The following is a 17,509-nucleotide window of genomic DNA, read 5'->3' as shown; positions in this document are numbered from 1 at the left end:
CTAGCTAAAAATAGTTTATCATTTCATATATATATAACTAAAGATGGTTAGATTATTTATCATGCGTTATCTAATAAATTGAGTATACTTGAATGTTTATAAAATATTATATTATGTAGATCAGTAATAATGTGGATAATACTATATTTTATAAGTGCTGCATTTGAATTGCAATGGACCGCGTCCATTTGCCGAAGCGGGGCGGGTTGGGTCGCAGAATAAAAATCAGCCGCACATATATTTTCAATCGAAATGCTTCAAATAGTACAAACGGGTCGCGATGGGCCGTAGCGAAGTGAGTCGGCTCACAGATTACTGATTAGTAAAGTCGGCTGAGCGAGTTATTACGTTGTGACTTTCCGACCGCCTCGAATGTTGCCGTTTTAATTAATGACTTTGTCTTTAACATAGATTTTTTTATTTTATTTATATGAGTGGCTAGTATTACTTAAAAACTCTTCACTCAGTTTATTTTATACTATTGTTCTTTGTTTGAGCCAAATTGGAAAAAGGCACGGTAGATCCGACAAGATCGACCGTACGATGTAGACCGTAAGGTTTTACACCATAAATCGTTCATTATCTGTGGCATTTTGGCTGCCATTTGCTGCGTTCTGTCAGTTGTTCTTGATGTTATTGAGTAAAATATTTTTGTTTTATTAGGTTTTTAGGTAATTACTGAATAAAATAAGTCACATAATATCAATCCATGATATTGAAATAGTTTGTACCTATAAAAAGTACAAAATGTGTACGGAAGAGTGTGCGTTATCATGTGAGAATTGTTTTTGTAATCTTCTTTATCAATGTTTATTGCCGATTAGTTTTGGAAAACAATAAAAATATTTGGGTGCTCCTTCATCACCACGAGACAAATAACGGGAACTAATTGAACCCTGACGAGTATTTACAAAATTATTTATGTGACATATGTCATTATGATGTCAGATGGATACTTGCACAAAAATCAAAATATTTTGTTTTGCAATAAATAGTATTACAAATAACTTAATGCGCATTAATGTACGTTCAATAAAATGTATTAATATTTTCAGTATGAAGCCGTGGGACCATGCTAATTTAATATTATTTGGTAGTGTCAATATTGTTTGTATGATTGTGTTGTAAAATGTACACAGCATGTCTTATTTGAGCACTACAGAAAATGTGGGGTAAGTTTTACAGTGTATAAACCTGATAAATGTATTATTAACAAACACTGCTTTTCTATTCTTATCCAAAACAAATATATATTGCAAATGCTTCTCATCATTGTAATGTTACGACAACCTTTTGGAATAAATGTTATTTTTACAGTTATAATCTAACTTATGTATAATTTGGCGTGCTGAGTAACACAGTGAATGTCATTAACCTGCTTCTTAATCATAATTTTTTTTACATAATTTAATCCTATATACGTAGTGCATTGTTTTAAAAGGAAATAACAATAACATTAATTATAGTTTCAGTGGCATACCCCAAAATATATCAGATGCAAGCTGCGCTACACAGTATAAGATGGCAGTTGAGGGTGTATCTGGTTGCAGTGATGTCAATATGTTCATTCATGACAACTCGGGGGATGAACAGACATACATCACTCAGTTCAATGATAACTTTTACACAAAATTCAAAATAGATCCCCATGAATTATATACATTTCATGATTCCGATGTTGTGGCAGGCGAGATCACCGTGAGTCACACTGAGGATAATTACATATTTGACAATGATATGAAAAGTAAATTCATTGAGAGTCCAACTAAAGACTTTGATGTGTTAGCTGCATTTACCAATGGTGATATAAAAGAAGAGAAGAAAGAGGTGATCTCCAATGGGCATTATGCATCAGTGTCTAAACCAGTTCAGACAATTGTTAAAGATAGCAAGAACACTCATACCAAAGTGGCAAAATCAAAAAATGTTGCAAAAGACACTGTGAGGAAAGATTCTGCTACAGTTCGTCGACCAAGTGTTCATAGCCCGAATGCCCAAAGTCCCACTCATTGTACCAAAAACAGTATTAATAGCATTAATACAAATAATGTAAAGCAAACATCAACTGGGAAACAAACTGGAGGTGAAACGTTTCTGGATGTTTTCAAAAGAGAACAAGGTTTAATTGAAAATTTATGTGCATCAATCAAAACTGAGCCTTCAGCAGGATCTATTAAAGTCCCCACTTCCCCACCTAAGAAAGCTGTGTCAGGTGATTTTTTTTCTTTTGCATTCAATGTGTGCATGTATTTTTTATGATATTTTTCATTACAATCATTTATATATTGCCCTGATAATCATAGTAGTATTTGGGTAGGATATGAAAGTATTGAAAGAAACCTTAAGTGGTGTTCCAACAATTATTTTATGTGCCCAATTACATTACTTTGATAATTTACATTATAGCTTAGAATACATAAATTTTAATGATGCTTGTTAATTAAATTAATAATTCTAATAAATATCTACATAATATAAGTGAAAGAAGAGTTTTGAATGCCTTTTAAGAACATTGTGCGGTTGAAGGTATGTGAGATTTAACATTTAATTAAAGTTTATATTATATATAAGAAATGAGAAATAAAATTTGTTTTGTGAATGATATATTAAATTCGAGATACAAACTTTGACCACTGGATATCACTAGTAAGAAAAAAATGCATTTAATTATAACCATATTTGTAAAGTATTTATAATTTTTTTTATATGTTAGGTGATATGAAAAGAAGCAACAAAATAATTTTAATCTGTAGTTATTTTATTTTTACCAGGTAATTTTTTTCATGAATCATTTATTTATATTCACAATGGTATACTAAAAGTATGTGAAAATATAAAATTTCCAAGCAGTTGATTTCAGAAAGTATAATGTTTGTTCATAAATATTTATATGATATACACAATACCTGAACATATTTAAAAATATATTACTACAAAATATATAACATTCAATTTCTTCCCAATTTTGTTTTATGAAGTTGTCTGGATAGTGAAAAAATGCATATTTTTATACAATTCAATATATGATTTTTAAAATACAAAAAAAAATTTGTTTTGTGGGGAAAAAAACGTAGGTTTTTGATATAAATAATTATAATCAGCAAACAACTTGAGCATACTACAGGATGGTGGAGGATTCTTTTTAAATTTAAGTATAATTACACTGTTTTGTATCACACTACATGTATTGAAGGTTTTTATGTTGGGCGGTCTAGCTACATAGTATGAAAGCAATGTATGGAAGCATATAAATATAAGCTTGCATATTTAAAACCCAAAAAGCAGTATTTATTTTTGTATTGATTATATTTTATCTATTCTTTGTAAAAGGTTATATGGCACTCAGACTTACGATTGGATATGAGCAAAAGGAAGTTAAACAAGTATTTTAATAGTGTCGTTTTCCGTGTAAGGGAGACATAACTTTTAATAATTTCAATTCAACTGGCTTTGTATATTGATCTCTAATAGAATTATAACACGAGTTATTACTGTATGTTTATAAAGTGTGATGTATGAAAATTAATTACTTTATGGCCGGAGGCATCATAAGTAAAGAAAAGGTTGAATATGTCTACTAATCTACAAATTTACAATACAATACACATGCGTACATTTATATATTAAAGTATTTTTTGTGGACTCTGATTGTCACTCTGAAATCGCAATACATGTAACCCTTTAAGGTGGTAGCTCAAGGTCCATTTTCATACATTTTGTTTCGGCTTTAATCTGGGTAACTAAACAAGTATTGGCAAGTAAAGAATTTAAATTCACGTCTAGTTAGTGATTAGTTCTCGCAGTTGAAAGAAAAATGTAAAAATAATTAATAATCATGGATATTTCTGCCTTTAAAATTTCGTCATATTAAATTTTAAAGGCCGAAATATCCATGATTATTAATTATTTTCACGTTTTTCTTCAACTGCGAGAACTAATCACTAACTAGACTTGAATTTAAATTCTTTACTTGCCAATACTTGTTTAGTTACCCAGATTAAAGCCGAAACAAAATGTATGAAAATGGACCTTGAGCTACCACCTTAAATGATTAATAGAGCCTCTAAAGTTTTATTTGTATGCACATTCTGAATGAAACATTTGTCTGTTAATTTTTCATGCTATGGAATATTGCTGTATAAATCATTTGTCAGTGCATCTCCCATGCTATTCAATATTAATATTGTAACAAAAAACACAAGTAACTTTCACTATAGTTAATTCATTTATTAGTTCCAGTAAAGTGCCACACAGATTTGAATGAGAGAATATTGAAATAATCAGAATTAAGAATGTTATTTAGAGTGTATGACTGGACAGGTGTATTGTAACAAACTAACTTTATGCGTCAGTATTGTTTAATCTGTAATAAATGATCAGGTAAGGCAGCGTCCCAATCTAAGGCCCGGCGCGGGCGGGGCCCGGCGGTGCATGAGGCGTTGCAGCGGATACCGGTGCAAAAGCGCGCAATACCAGTCCCCTGCGGCACCTGGCACGCGCCAGGGGACAGTCTGTTCAGTTGCGGTCCCCTGGACTCCAAGCGGCCGACGTTCACTTACCTGGAGAGCAGCAGCAGCGAAGATGACAACATGCCGGAATTCGGTAAGTTATGTGTAAATGTAAAGTATTTTGTTTAATAAAATGTCGAAATTGCATCTTTATTTGATTTTAGTAGTCTTGTGTCAGAGTTGTTGCGTCCATTTGTTTGGTATAATTATCGAATTATGCAATGCAAATTTACCACTAGCCAAATTTTCATGTTTCACCCTTCTGTCATTGACTTAATTATATCTGAAGTCAATAAAAATAAAATAAACTGCCTATAGCGCTAAAAATATTGAACATTTCGTTTGATCTGTAGAAATATAAAAAAAATCTATATACATTGTATGTATGTCTAGTCCAAGTAGCGTAACCATAAAAAAGAACAATACAATTGCCAAGTCCTTTGTAGAAGAAAAGTAGTTCTTAACAATGATTTACCATAGGAACTCATCGAATGAATTTCCATGTTATTATGATACGTAGGTTCATTTTAAAATAACGTAGTAGCGAAAGAAAAGAAAGCGTTATTTTCGCCCAGGTGTCAAAACTCTTTAATTCGAGTAAATATGTAAAGTCTGTAAGTAAAATCTGTTCCCCAGTCTACCTCGCCTGTCCAAGGCGGATTACCGACTCAATTACGCTCATGATACCGACAGGTAAACATTGTAAAAGTACAGGAAAATCCCCGCCGTTGTCACTTATGACGTAAGACAAATATGGTCACTATTAACTAGACGTTCGTTAGTCTAGCTCGGATAGCGCGTAGGCTGGTTTCTAATATTGAAATTTGATTGGAATAGTTGGATCATGATAAATATATGATAATTCTTAAAAATAATTGCCCGGGATAATTTTTATCTAAGGGCATCTATCCGTCCATAGTATTTATTGTTACCCTGTTTGGAAAATAGTTTAATGATTTCTTACGTTTACACGAATATTAGACATTGAAATAAAACTATATAACAAGCTTGAAGAAGCCTGCAACTCTAAAACATAGAGAGAAAATTATATAAAAAACCGCAATAAAAAATTGAAAAATTGTTTCGTATTCGTCTTTATTTATCTCAAAAAAGATAATTTTAACATATTTCTTCTGATTTTTAATCAAAGAAGACTTGATAGTCGGGTTTAGGTTTTCAGGTTTCGGGTTTCAAAGCTGTCCATTGATTAGAACGCCCGTAATTACAATAAGACGGATAGGCCCCCGTAGATGGTATAGGGCCCCCTGATATATCCAATAAACTACGACACGCATATCCACGAAAAATTAGTCACCGTGACTTGTATCAGTCACGGTTCGAGTCAGCTGTTGTAGGTATCATGTTACTGCGATAGGCGTAGTGGTAATTTTTTTCACCCTGATTAGTCCTTTTAATTCATAATTTATTATGCACTCATTATGAAGTTTTTTCGAGTCGTTTTGTTACTACAAAATTTATACTGTTCACAAAAATAAATTACAAAAATATATATTCCACATTACTTTTGCTTTTTTCGACCTTAAGGCTTAGGGGACCCCTATCAGTGTTACCGCTTATGCGGCGTTAGCTACGCCCCTAGTTAGTACAATCGCTTTTTTCTGTCTTCAAGCTGCAACGTGCAAGCACTGCTGTTTTCTGCTTTGAAAGGCATTTTAACCAATGTAATTATTGGGCATTTATAGTGGCAGAATGTTATTAAAAGAAAAAAAAACACATGATTCCCAAGAATGTTGGGTATATCATTACGGCGCCTTTAATTAGAAGTTCTGGTTGATGATATTAAGCACCATGAACATTGCTTCACTTCGGCGAGGTATTTGCTTGTGTCACTTAGATATGTAATAACAAAAATCCTAGTTCAGATTCTCGCATCTTTTTTTCTAACTAGCGATTTTATCTTGTGCACTGATTTTGCCCTATTTAATATTTTTTAAGTGACTAGCAACAAGTACCTATGGTGTTAAATAATTGACTCGCCGAGTGGCGAGTTTAATTTTGTATTTGAACTTTTGTCACGTTTTGTGGCACAGTCCACGCTACACAATGTGAATAGAAGATATATTTAATTAAGAGGAAAAAGAATTACAAATAAAAATGTGATAGGTGTACATATATTTATATCATTTTTATATCTTCAAGACCCAAAACATGACCCATAAAATATTATGTTGCTACAAAACAAATCTACATCATAAAATAGAAGTATGTATACAGGAAGTTTTAATTCTTATGCACGTTTGTTGTGAAAAATGAATCACATACGCCGTAAAAGGTAGTGGAAATGTGGCTTCGTTTAACCTATGCGTGACTCATAGGTCATGGATCTCGCAAAATTTGCGTTACAATGTTTACATTTTTATCAAAACGTCGGTATTGTTGGTATCAGACGTCACATTTTTTAACATATCTGTAGCTTAGATGACAATCATGCAAATAAATTACATTTATCTATGTCGACAATCATTAAACGTAGAGACAGATTTGTCTCTGCAAATACTTAGACTCAATGAAGGAAAAATAAATGAAATCGAATAGTACCTACCTAAATTTAAAATAATTTCTTTGTTCGTAGCTGTAAATTCAAACGAGTGCTTACATTAAGTATTAACAATGGATAGGTAATTGTATACTTACTTAAATTTTAATTTATCCGTGCCTACAGTACGTGCTACTTAACTTACGTACATAACGGTATGTTATTTAGAACTTGTTAAACAAACCTTAAAAGAGTTTCTCTGTCTCAGTTTTATATACAAAACTATAAAACAATGTTTACAAAACTTCGATGATCTCGAAATAATGTTCCCCCGACATGCCACTTTTGCGGTTAGCACGGCATTTAATAGGTTTGTATGAATATCAAGCGCAGGAGTACAACAGATATGATTAAAAATGGCTAGATAATAATTTAATTATCGTCTTTGTTTTCTTCCATGCCTACGGTAAATATGAGTATACAATGTCATTTCTTAATCAGTAAGTTTACAAAAACTGAGATATTTTCCATGATGTTTTGGATACAAATAAACGTTTATAGAATATTATTACAATTATTTTTAATTAAATTAAGATTAAATCTATATAAAACCTATATGCACCCTATGTATGTACCTATTTCATTATCTATATATATAAAAATGAATCCCTATTTCCCTTGGTCACGCCATCACGCGTGAACGGCTGGACCGATTTCACAAATTTTGTTGTTGTTGTGTTTGTTATTGTCAGGAGAAGGTTCTTATGAATGAAAAAATTAAAAAAAAAATCGCGGAAAATTAGAAAATTTAAGAAAACTTAACGAAAATATTAATCTATACTATTATATAAAGCTGAAGAGTTTGTTTGTTTGTTTGTTTGTTTGAACGCGCTAATCTCAGGAACTACCAGTCCAAATTGAAAAATTATTTTTGCGTTGGATAGCCCTTTGTTCGTGGAGTGCTATAGGCTATATATCATCACGCTATACCCAATAGGAGCGGGGCAGTAATGGCTAATCTCAGGAACTACCGGTCCAAACTGAAAAATTCTTTTTGTGTTGGATAGCCCTTTATTCGTGGAGTGCTATAGGCTATATATCATCACGCTATGACCAATAGGAGCGGAGCAGTAATGACTAATCTCAGGACCTACCGGTTCGAACTGAAAAAATATTTTTGTGTTGGATAGCTCTTTATTAGTGTAGTGCTATAGGCTATATATCATCACGCTATGACCAATAGGAGCGGAGCAGTAATGGCTAATCTCAGGAACTACCGGTTCAAACTGAAAAAATATTTTTGTGTTGGATAGTTCTTTGTTCGTGGAGTGCTATAGGCTATATATCATCACGCTATGACTAGTAGGAGCGGAGCAGTAATGGCTAATCTCAGGAACTACCGTGTTTGAACTGAAAAAATCTTTTTGTGTTGGATAGCCCTTTGTTCCTGGAGTGCTATAGGCTATATATCATCACGCTATGACCAATCGGAGCGGAGCAGTAATGAAACATGTTGCAAAAACGGGGAAAAAATATTAGTTTTGAGAGCTTCCGTTGCGTGCGCTGCGTAAACGGTTAAAGTTATGCAACAATGATGTATGACGGGATTATTCCTCTTAAAAAGTTCTAAAAAATATATTATAAACAAAGTCCCCCGCTGCATCTGTCTGCCTGAACGAGTTAAACTCAAAAACTACCCAACGTATTAAGATGAAATTTGGTATGGAGACAGTTTGAGAGGCTCCCGGGAAACTACTACTTTTATAACGGAAAACTTTAGCCTGAAAAACTGTATAACGCGGGCGGAGCCGCGGGCAAAAGCTAGTTTAATATAACTGTCAATTGTTTGAAATAACTGTCAGCTATTGACAGAATGCGCGCTGCAGACTGCAGATTCGATTCCCGCGTTGTGACAAATGCTCGTGTGATCCAGGAATATAAAATTATGTTGTAAACGTTTTAGATTTATGTGTTGTGGATGTGTCAGCGTGGAGTTAAATTAAAGTAGTTGCATATAATTATTATTTATAAGTACATACATAAAATTCACAATGTAGAGGAGGCAAAGGAATCATAGAGCATTCAGTCACGAACTGATAAAAATGCCTTTGATTTAAACAGTTCAAGTATTTTATGTGATTTTTGTATACTTACTTTTATAAATATTTACATATTTTTATTTTCTGCACAACATCTGTTATCTGACGAATTGTACGAGTCGATTTTATTTTATTGAAAAGATGGTTTTTTTTTCTTGTTAGAATCGGGGTACGGCGAGGTATGCGTGGAAGAGAGCGCGGCGGAGTCGAGAGGGTCTCGACTGGCGTTGCGACGGGCGGCGCTGCGGAGGCACGTGGCGCGTGCGCACGCCGCGCTCCGGCTAACGAAGGACCACCGGGACGACCGCGCGCTGACCACATTGATCAAGGTGATTTAATTGTTTTTTCTTAATAGATCATTAAATTTTACTACTTAAATAGGCTTAGTCTCGTTTGTCTTTATCCTTTACATATTGCATTTCGCTACATATTAGTTGTACCTATAGAAACTCCATCTCATCATACCCAGGGAAAACATATCGACCAGCGAACATAAAATATGAAACAAACATATTTTAAATATATTATTTTGTTTTGTTACAGAAACAACTGGCAGGGCCAAACTCATCGGGTCAACTGCCAACGCAAACCTTAAACCATCTACTGGCGACGCGAGGGATGAATTCTGTTCTGACGTCTCAAGAAAGGAGACGGTTGCGGTAAGCGTAAACAAAGTATAAGTTGAGCTCGATAGAAGGTCCTACTACAAACCTTTAGTGGTATATAAAGCAAAATCGGCCCCACATAAACTCTATAAACACCTATAATACTGCTTAGGAAAAGACAAGAGATTTGTTTGAAAATTTCACGTACCGTAGGGAATGTAAAAGCAAATATGTACTACATCGGTCGAGCCAGCACATTCTTGTTGTAGACAAATATGTCTGTTGCATTGTACTAATACTTCTTAAGGTTGTTTTTGTATGCAATAATAAGTAAATCTATATTTTTTTATTAATAACACAGCCTTGTATAGAAAATAATGACTAGCAATATAGCTACCAAGGAAATAATTGAAGTAGTTTAAAATATACAACTTCATTTACCAACAAATAAAGTAATTGACACGTGGGAAAAGTATGCACATACATTAATTCCTTCATTTTTTTATTATGTAATGGCTCGATAGCCTACAAAGTCAATATAATAAGTCCACAATTTCTTGCCTTCTTCAAGTTGTTTAAAAACGCATAAGTGGTAAACTATAAATTTGATTCACAGCGAAAGCGGGTGGTCTGGTGGCGAGAGTGGTTCAGGGTTGGGTCCGAGCGGGAGTGGCGCGAGCGGTGCGACGGCGTGGTGCGCGACGGAGCGTTGCACGGCGCGCGCGCTGCCGTGCGGGCGGCACTGCCTGGCGCACGTGACGCTGGCGGGCGAGCAGCGGCTGTACGCGGCGTGCGCGGCGGTGTTCGCGGGCGGCGCGCGCTGCCGCCAGCCGCTGCTGCCGCTGCACGACCACACGCCGCTCTGCGCCGAGCACGCATGGAAGCGGGTCAGCACATAATAATTACTCCAACACGTCAATGTGATCGCATATCTTTCCGGAGTGATTGTGGTTTTCATCCCGGAGGCTAGGTTCATTTCTATCTTCTGTAAATAAATCAATACATTTTTCTTCTATGTAATATAAATAATTATAGTATATCAATATTATATCAAGTCGTTTATATAGCCGCAGACGTGGTCTTAGACTCCGGGATGGAAGAAATCTTTGAGGTAAATCGTTTAGCGTTTAGAAATATGTAGTAATTATACGATGTCAATAAAATAAAATTAAACGCTTTAATGGGTTCTTCTTCATCTTTGGCCGCAAGGCCTTCCCTATAGATGTCCATTACCGGTCCTGTGCACTGATTCTGTCGTTTATCTGACTATAATTTAAGGTTCATGTCAGAACAGGCGTGCAGACAGGTGCGTGACTGTTAAATTCGTATAATGTGATTTTACTGAGCTACTCACGGCACCGGCGATTATCCAAGATGCATATCCGTGTGTGCGACGCCATTGTTATGAGGATAAGATGTGATGTGTAAAGATGCGTTACCAGGATAACTACGACAAGCTGAGCCGCGATAGCCGGCCGAAGAAGGTGGTGCGCACGCGCGTGGTGTCGGGCGCGCGCCCCCCGCGCCGCGCCAAGCGCCGCCGTCGCGCACCGCCGCGCGCGCCCGCGCTCCGCCCGCTCGCGCTCGCGCCCGCGCCCTCCGCCGACCACTCGCTCTCAGGTAACTAGTCATGGACACTTGAACAATCACAATGAGACTCAACTATTTTCTGTGTATGTATAGTAGCTTAGAGAGTAAATAATATATTTCATGGTTTCTCCTTTAAGACTGCTCAACTTCGTTGTATTACTAGCCTATGCTCACGGCTCCGAACGATTGAACTTTGACTTCCTTAGAAACAGTTTTAACTGAATCTTTTCGACAAAACATGTTTCATCTAGTTAGAACTAGTTTTCACTGGCGGTAACTTTTAGCAGCTGTTAATTCTTGTTATAACAAAGGCATTTAGTGAAAACTAGTTTTAACTGGAGAAAACGCGTTGTAACTAAGAATGGGTTTTAATTGAAAAATAAATAAAAAAAAATTAAAAACAAAATTTAAACTTTTTTTGAAAAAATGTTTGTTATGAAATTTACTTGTGTAGATAATGTAACTTCATCTTGACAAAGGTAAATCTTACTTCAAGCTTTGATATGTACATAATATAAAACAAAGATTGATTCGATTTATAGCTTTTCTTTTCTTTTTAGACCATTTAAACAAAGACTTGTTTTTAAAATGTTTGATTACATTCTTTATAATTGCGATTATTTTTTTATAATTACGAATATAGATTATACACTCATGTTTATCAAATGCGCGCCATATTACTACAGATAAAAAATATATGGTAAAAAAAAATTTGGCAACTTGAAAAAAAATGTACTACAAAGTGATAGTGTCAAGAATTGTTTTGCATTGACCATAACAAAAACAAAAAGTATTTAGTTTATTTTATGCAGATTAACAAAATATACGTGTTTGGCTATCATTTAGTACTTGACTAGAGGTAATTAATGGAAGTTGAATAATTTCTCGATGTTCCCCATTTGCGTCAAATGTCCCTTTTACAAACTTATGATTTGCGGTTGGGACAATAACGATGGGACAGTAAAATATGATGTGGGTTTCATAGTATAATAAAAAATCGTTATATTTATATATCCGATGTATTTTTTTGTAGAAATCAACGTGTGTTCAAACTCATCAACATACGACAGTTCGGAAGATACGGCTATGGGCCCTTTGAGTGACACAGAATACATCGCCAGCTCCACCAACCATAACGATATAGGTGCGTAGAGAAAAAGAAAGTCTCGGTTATGCCAATGCCAATATAGTAACTTATCAATAATGTAATTCCAGAAGTAGAAGTAGGACAAGTGCCCCCCGACGACATACTAGACCCGGCGGTGTTGAGTCAGATTCCAGATGAAGCTTTCACGGAATTTTTCAATCAAGGTAAACTCAATAATATTAATGGATGTATTTGATTAAATAAAATATTTTCCATCAGTTTCTGTTAAGCGGTGAAATATTTGCTTCGTCAACTATTCGTGTAATTAAAATGCAGCTAACAATTAACGTCATTTTTAGCAAACGATACTAATTGCTTTTTCTATCTATCTTAAAAAAAGGACCAGCCAGAACAGTTTTTTTGACATGTTTACAAATCGCTTATTTTTATTGGTTTAGAATCAGATTGAAAATTGATATTCGGATCATTTATTGAAAACGGCTGTTTATAAGTTAAAAGGATGCTTGCACAGTTATTCAAAAATAATAGCGTTGTTATCAATGGTAATAGTCCCTAGGAGTATCTCTAATTAATTTTGCATGTGGATTGAAACTTTTATAATTTATTGAAATTGGAATCGATTTTGGTAATTTCGATGTTTGTTATTATTTAGTGATGTTTGTTGTTTGTTGGTTGTAGCGGAGGGCGGCGCGGCGTTCGCGGAGAGCTCGGAGCTGGCGGCGGCGCTCGAGGCCGTGCTGGACGAGCGCGCGCTGCACTCCATCGACACCATGCACGACGTCTTCACGCACGCGCACGCGCACGCGCACGCACACGCGCACCTTGCCGCTAACAAGGTATACACTTATCACAATATTTATACGTAACGTTACGGGTGTATATATGATATATTATTTGTTAGAGCAGTAAAAGGTTCATTTTATTACTTTTATATTTTTTTTGTTATTTAATTTATTACGTTAACAGTAAGTGTCATATTTATACATCGGACTTTGTATCGGAATAATGTTGAGTAATTATCAACATCAAATCAAGCAAGACGCCATGGACCCTTACTCAGAAATTAATTTGATTCACATAAGGTCATGCATCCCGTTCTATTTTATACCCTCTTTCAGGCTATGTCAACCTTCCGTCGCATTATAAGTGTATGTACTTTACAGATACAAGTTCCGGAGTCAGTGTCATTAGAGATGTCGACGAGCGCACCGTCATAACACCGCTTCATGTACGCGATAACAAACTTAGGAACAAATTCGATATTCATAGTCTCAAGAGTAAAACATATTTTTCTTCATGCTTTAATTTTTGTATGTATGCGATTAGTTGAGGTTACAGTAAGTGATGTCTGCGTGATGTTGGGTTTTAGTGAAAATGTCGATGAATTTGTATCGATGCTTCCGAATAGTTGAGTTTGGAAATAATAATCCTTAGGTGACAACTGACACGCCATTTTATGAGTGCGTTTAATGTAGTGATCAAATGACGGTTCGCGGTGCGTTCGTTAAGCGTAACCTAATGCACAGTGCGTTGGGGAAGCGAAGATCGAAATGCGAAGAAAACATTTTTTAATGTCTAACCGGACAATTTTCTTTTTTTTTTATCGTTCTTACGAAGCAGCCATATGCTTCAGAATATATTTTGTACCTTAGGTTTTTGATAAGAGTTTCAAACCCTGTGTATTTAAGCATGTTGAAACCTAACGATAATGTTTGATGGACCGAAATCACCAGAAGCATTTGCCAGGCATATATTATCTGCCTATACTTAATGTAATAGTCTAGATTAGATGAATTGTTGTTATGTAGAAATGTGTCGTGATTTTAAAAAGGGAATTCGTGCCTAATGTGCACTGCGGTATTAAGGAAAGCAACGAAATTGGACATAAAAAGGTAAGATAGAAATATTGCATTATATGAAAACACCACAGTGTGCACTGGGCTTTAGAATACGTGTTAGGTGAACGAGAACGTGTTTGAAAGTAAAACGTGACGTGGTTAGCTTGTTTCGATGTAACGTGTTGCAAGTGTGTATGGTGGTAGATCGAAATAAGATGTTAAATTTTACACGAATTAATTTCAAAGTTACTAAATCAACGCCTTCCAAAACTGTAGACTAATCGGCGCCAGTAAGTGCTGGTTGCATCGTTTTGTACCCACTAAGGCTGCGGCTGCGACAAATTCGATTTGTATAATGGGTTATATGTGGTTTTCGATGTTTTACATTATGACTTATTTACTTAGTAACTGACTGAAAAGGCGATATAATATGAAGCGATATGCACGCCAATCGATTCGATAGCATTCGGTATTGTGTGGTCGCGGCCTAAGCTGGAAAGTTATAACAATATGCCAATATTAATTCATAGTTAGTATCGATATCTCAGCAATAATAGATGTGTATGAAGTATTGAGATTGTGTGGTTGCGGATTTGTGCGTATAATGCATTCTGCATTAATGTAGAATCCTCGAAAAGACTTCGCCCTTTTTCTTCATTTTCTTTATTAATTTAAGTCGAGCAGTCATTGAAACTCATCGAAATATTATTTATTTTTCGTACCATCAAAATATACATAGTGTTAGAAACAGAACCAAATAAATAAATAAAAAAATATTTTTGTATGTTCCTAAATAAACATTATGTGATTATTTACGGTTGGGGCGTTATTGGTTTGGATATTAATTTGTTAGTATTGAATTGGTTATTTAAGTTCGGAACGTATCGGTTTTACCACGGTAAAAGTACAATACAATCTAAAATCAATAAATAATTTGTTGTTAAATATTATGAATTCCATTTCCAAGTTCGGTTTTAAACGATAATACGTCAATGTATCTTAATATTTTATCTGAGAGAAATATACATATTCCATGCAATAAAAATAGGACGTGTTCGTTAGATTGTATATTTTTTAACGTAGTTCTAAAATCGACCATACGCTAGTGTAGAAATTCGACATTGAGCCGATGTCTGCCATGTTGTTTCCAAGTGACTTATGATAAGAAATCAACACGATGACACCATTTATAAATGTTCAAATGATAGAATAGAAGTTTATACAGATCAGGGCCGGTCCCGATATATTGACATGTATGCCTTATAATAGTTGCCCCAAACGGGATAATGAATTGTTATTTAAAGATTACCTACCAGAGTGCCAGCCCTGTTGAGAATTATAGACTTTACAGTATATCGGAATTTATTATGGTGTTGTTATTACTCATGCACATTTATCGACTAATCATTACTAACTGAAAATTTAGAATTTAAGATTTATGTCGCGAAATGTATGTGAGTCGTATGAAATAATAAAGTATAATCGATTGTAGTAGGATATTGATGTATTTGCGGAATAGTTTAATGTAGGTAATATTTGATCTACATGCGAACGGTTGTACACCACGATTCCAGTCGTATAAAAATCGCAGCGGAATTTTATAACTAAAATTGTTTCCCGAGTGTCGACTCTATTGAGTCGATAATAATTATCGATAAAATGTTCTACTTACATCTTAGTATTTTTTGTAAGTCAACTACTTGCGAACTATATTAGCAGTGTACTTTTAAATGCTATGTATAACGATAAAAAAAATAAATGAATAATCTATAATCGTGGTGCATGCGACCGTAGGACTGTGACGGGAGACTCCGAGACCGCGACAATAATGGCATCATGGCAGCCGGCTCGTACATACGTAGTATATAAATATCGGATACGCTTAATTCTCCATTATGCAGTACCTGCACTTTCGTTTTATAACAATTTATACAAATTACAATAGTGTTAGGAACTTGTAATAAATGTATGTATTTTTTACTTGCTAGTTATTTATTGTTTTTAACATTTTGTAGATCAATTCGAATTGACTGCTCTTAGGGAGATTAACGTAATGTAAGTAACTCTGCACTTTTAGTTTAAGGTTTGTATTGTAGATACGGAGCATGCGTCAGCGGAATGTAGCGAATCAAATACGCGTATAAAAATATCGCCTACCATGTGATAATGTAAGTAGGTATTTGTTTAGTCTCGTCTCAATAAGTTCTGTTCGCATCGTCTGTTATTCATTGGTCATTCTCATTTGTGATTTAGGTGTTTACACAGATTCATTACGTGCGATGGCCGTAGAGCGTTTGGCGTCTGTGCACTCGCATTACTGAAGGGTTTTACCACTAAGTTATTCTGGATTTGTAATGAACACTGTGTTTTGTGTCGAATCGATTTTATTTTAAGTTTTATGTATCGACTGTGCCACCGAACTATCATAATTTAAATTATTCGTGATTTACTTATGAATAAATCGATACTGCCTATCCTTGCTTTGAAAATAAATTCAAGGACCTATGTCAATATGGCGGGCTTGTTTAACTTCATGCCACTCATTAGAAGGTAATTGTATACAACTTTGACCATGACGAGCACCGTTGAAGGTACGCAGGTCGATTGTTCACAACATAATCAAGATACATAATCTACGCGGCTTTGATGTTATACGAAACTATCAAATGTAAAGTGTGACAATTAAATTTAAGTATCGGTGTTGTAGCAGTTCGCGCAATGTGTTCGACAAACTTAAGATGTATCTACGTCGCAGGTTATGGTGAAGGCGGTTATGAATTTTTTGGTGTTTAAAAATTATAATGGCATTAAAATATATTTTGCCGAGCATTTACTAAAGTTTAATTTGAAAATAACCGTATTTCACCTAAGCTTGGGACATAAATAATATAGATAACCGCTACCTCTTTGAATGCCTGAAATTGTTCACTGTTTATTGTCCAATGTGTGTAACATGATGATGTTAAAAAAAGTGAAATAAACATGAAGAAATTTTGACTCTTATATTTATTTGCATATTTGACAACTATTTCATATGAGTAGTAATGAATCGCTTTTAGATTCACCTTCATTTTTGCTTCATCGACTATGAACTATTTTTATTTCCTCAAATATTTTCAAGGGTTTTCCATTTGTAATTGTGTAAATTTTTACAAATCGTATTTTACATCGAAGTAATTACTTTAACCTTTTCTAGGTCATAAATGTTATATCCCTGTCTTTATTAAGTTAATGTAAGATTGGCTTAACCGCTCTATTCATTCA

At 34.8% G+C, this 17,509-nt stretch overlaps 1 protein-coding gene across 2 annotated transcripts; it reads left to right on the top strand.

Moving 5' to 3' along the window:
- The first annotated feature begins 572 nt into the window (after positions 1 to 572).
- On the top strand, positions 573 to 17,248 carry LOC115445004. Of its 2 annotated transcripts, none has more exons than XM_037438277.1 (12): positions 573 to 775; positions 1,056 to 1,172; positions 1,473 to 2,212; positions 4,381 to 4,602; positions 9,267 to 9,433; positions 9,648 to 9,763; positions 10,326 to 10,596; positions 11,152 to 11,329; positions 12,333 to 12,443; positions 12,515 to 12,610; positions 13,086 to 13,243; positions 13,571 to 17,248. In XM_037438277.1, exons 2-12 carry the CDS (start codon positions 1,141 to 1,143, stop codon positions 13,622 to 13,624), a joined length of 2,145 nt encoding a protein of 714 aa, XP_037294174.1. In that variant the 5' UTR covers positions 573 to 775; positions 1,056 to 1,140; the 3' UTR covers positions 13,625 to 17,248. The 2 variants fall into 2 exon arrangements, with proteins under 2 accessions (XP_037294174.1, XP_037294173.1); XM_037438276.1 differs by having other exon boundaries at positions 574 to 775; positions 1,467 to 2,212.
- The last annotated feature ends 261 nt before the right edge of the window (positions 17,249 to 17,509 follow it).

Source organism: Manduca sexta, chromosome 13, assembly GCF_014839805.1.
Source record: "Manduca sexta isolate Smith_Timp_Sample1 chromosome 13, JHU_Msex_v1.0, whole genome shotgun sequence".
Classification (NCBI taxonomy): Eukaryota; Metazoa; Arthropoda; class Insecta; order Lepidoptera; family Sphingidae; genus Manduca; species Manduca sexta.
This window is presented reverse-complemented; position numbering and strand designations above follow the sequence as displayed.

What these genes read in the sequence shown, in the direction of transcription:
- LOC115445004 (XM_037438276.1), top strand. Translation starts at nt 1,141, where the DNA reads ATGTCTTATTTGAGCACTACAGAAAATGTGGG. An exon ending in AGCACTACAGAAAATGTGGG is followed by an intron (nt 1,173 to 1,466) that starts GTAAGTTTTACA and finishes CATTAATTATAG; the next exon opens with TTTCAGTGGCATACCCCAAA. An exon ending in TGACAACATGCCGGAATTCG is followed by an intron (nt 4,603 to 9,266) that starts GTAAGTTATGTG and finishes TTTTCTTGTTAG; the next exon opens with AATCGGGGTACGGCGAGGTA.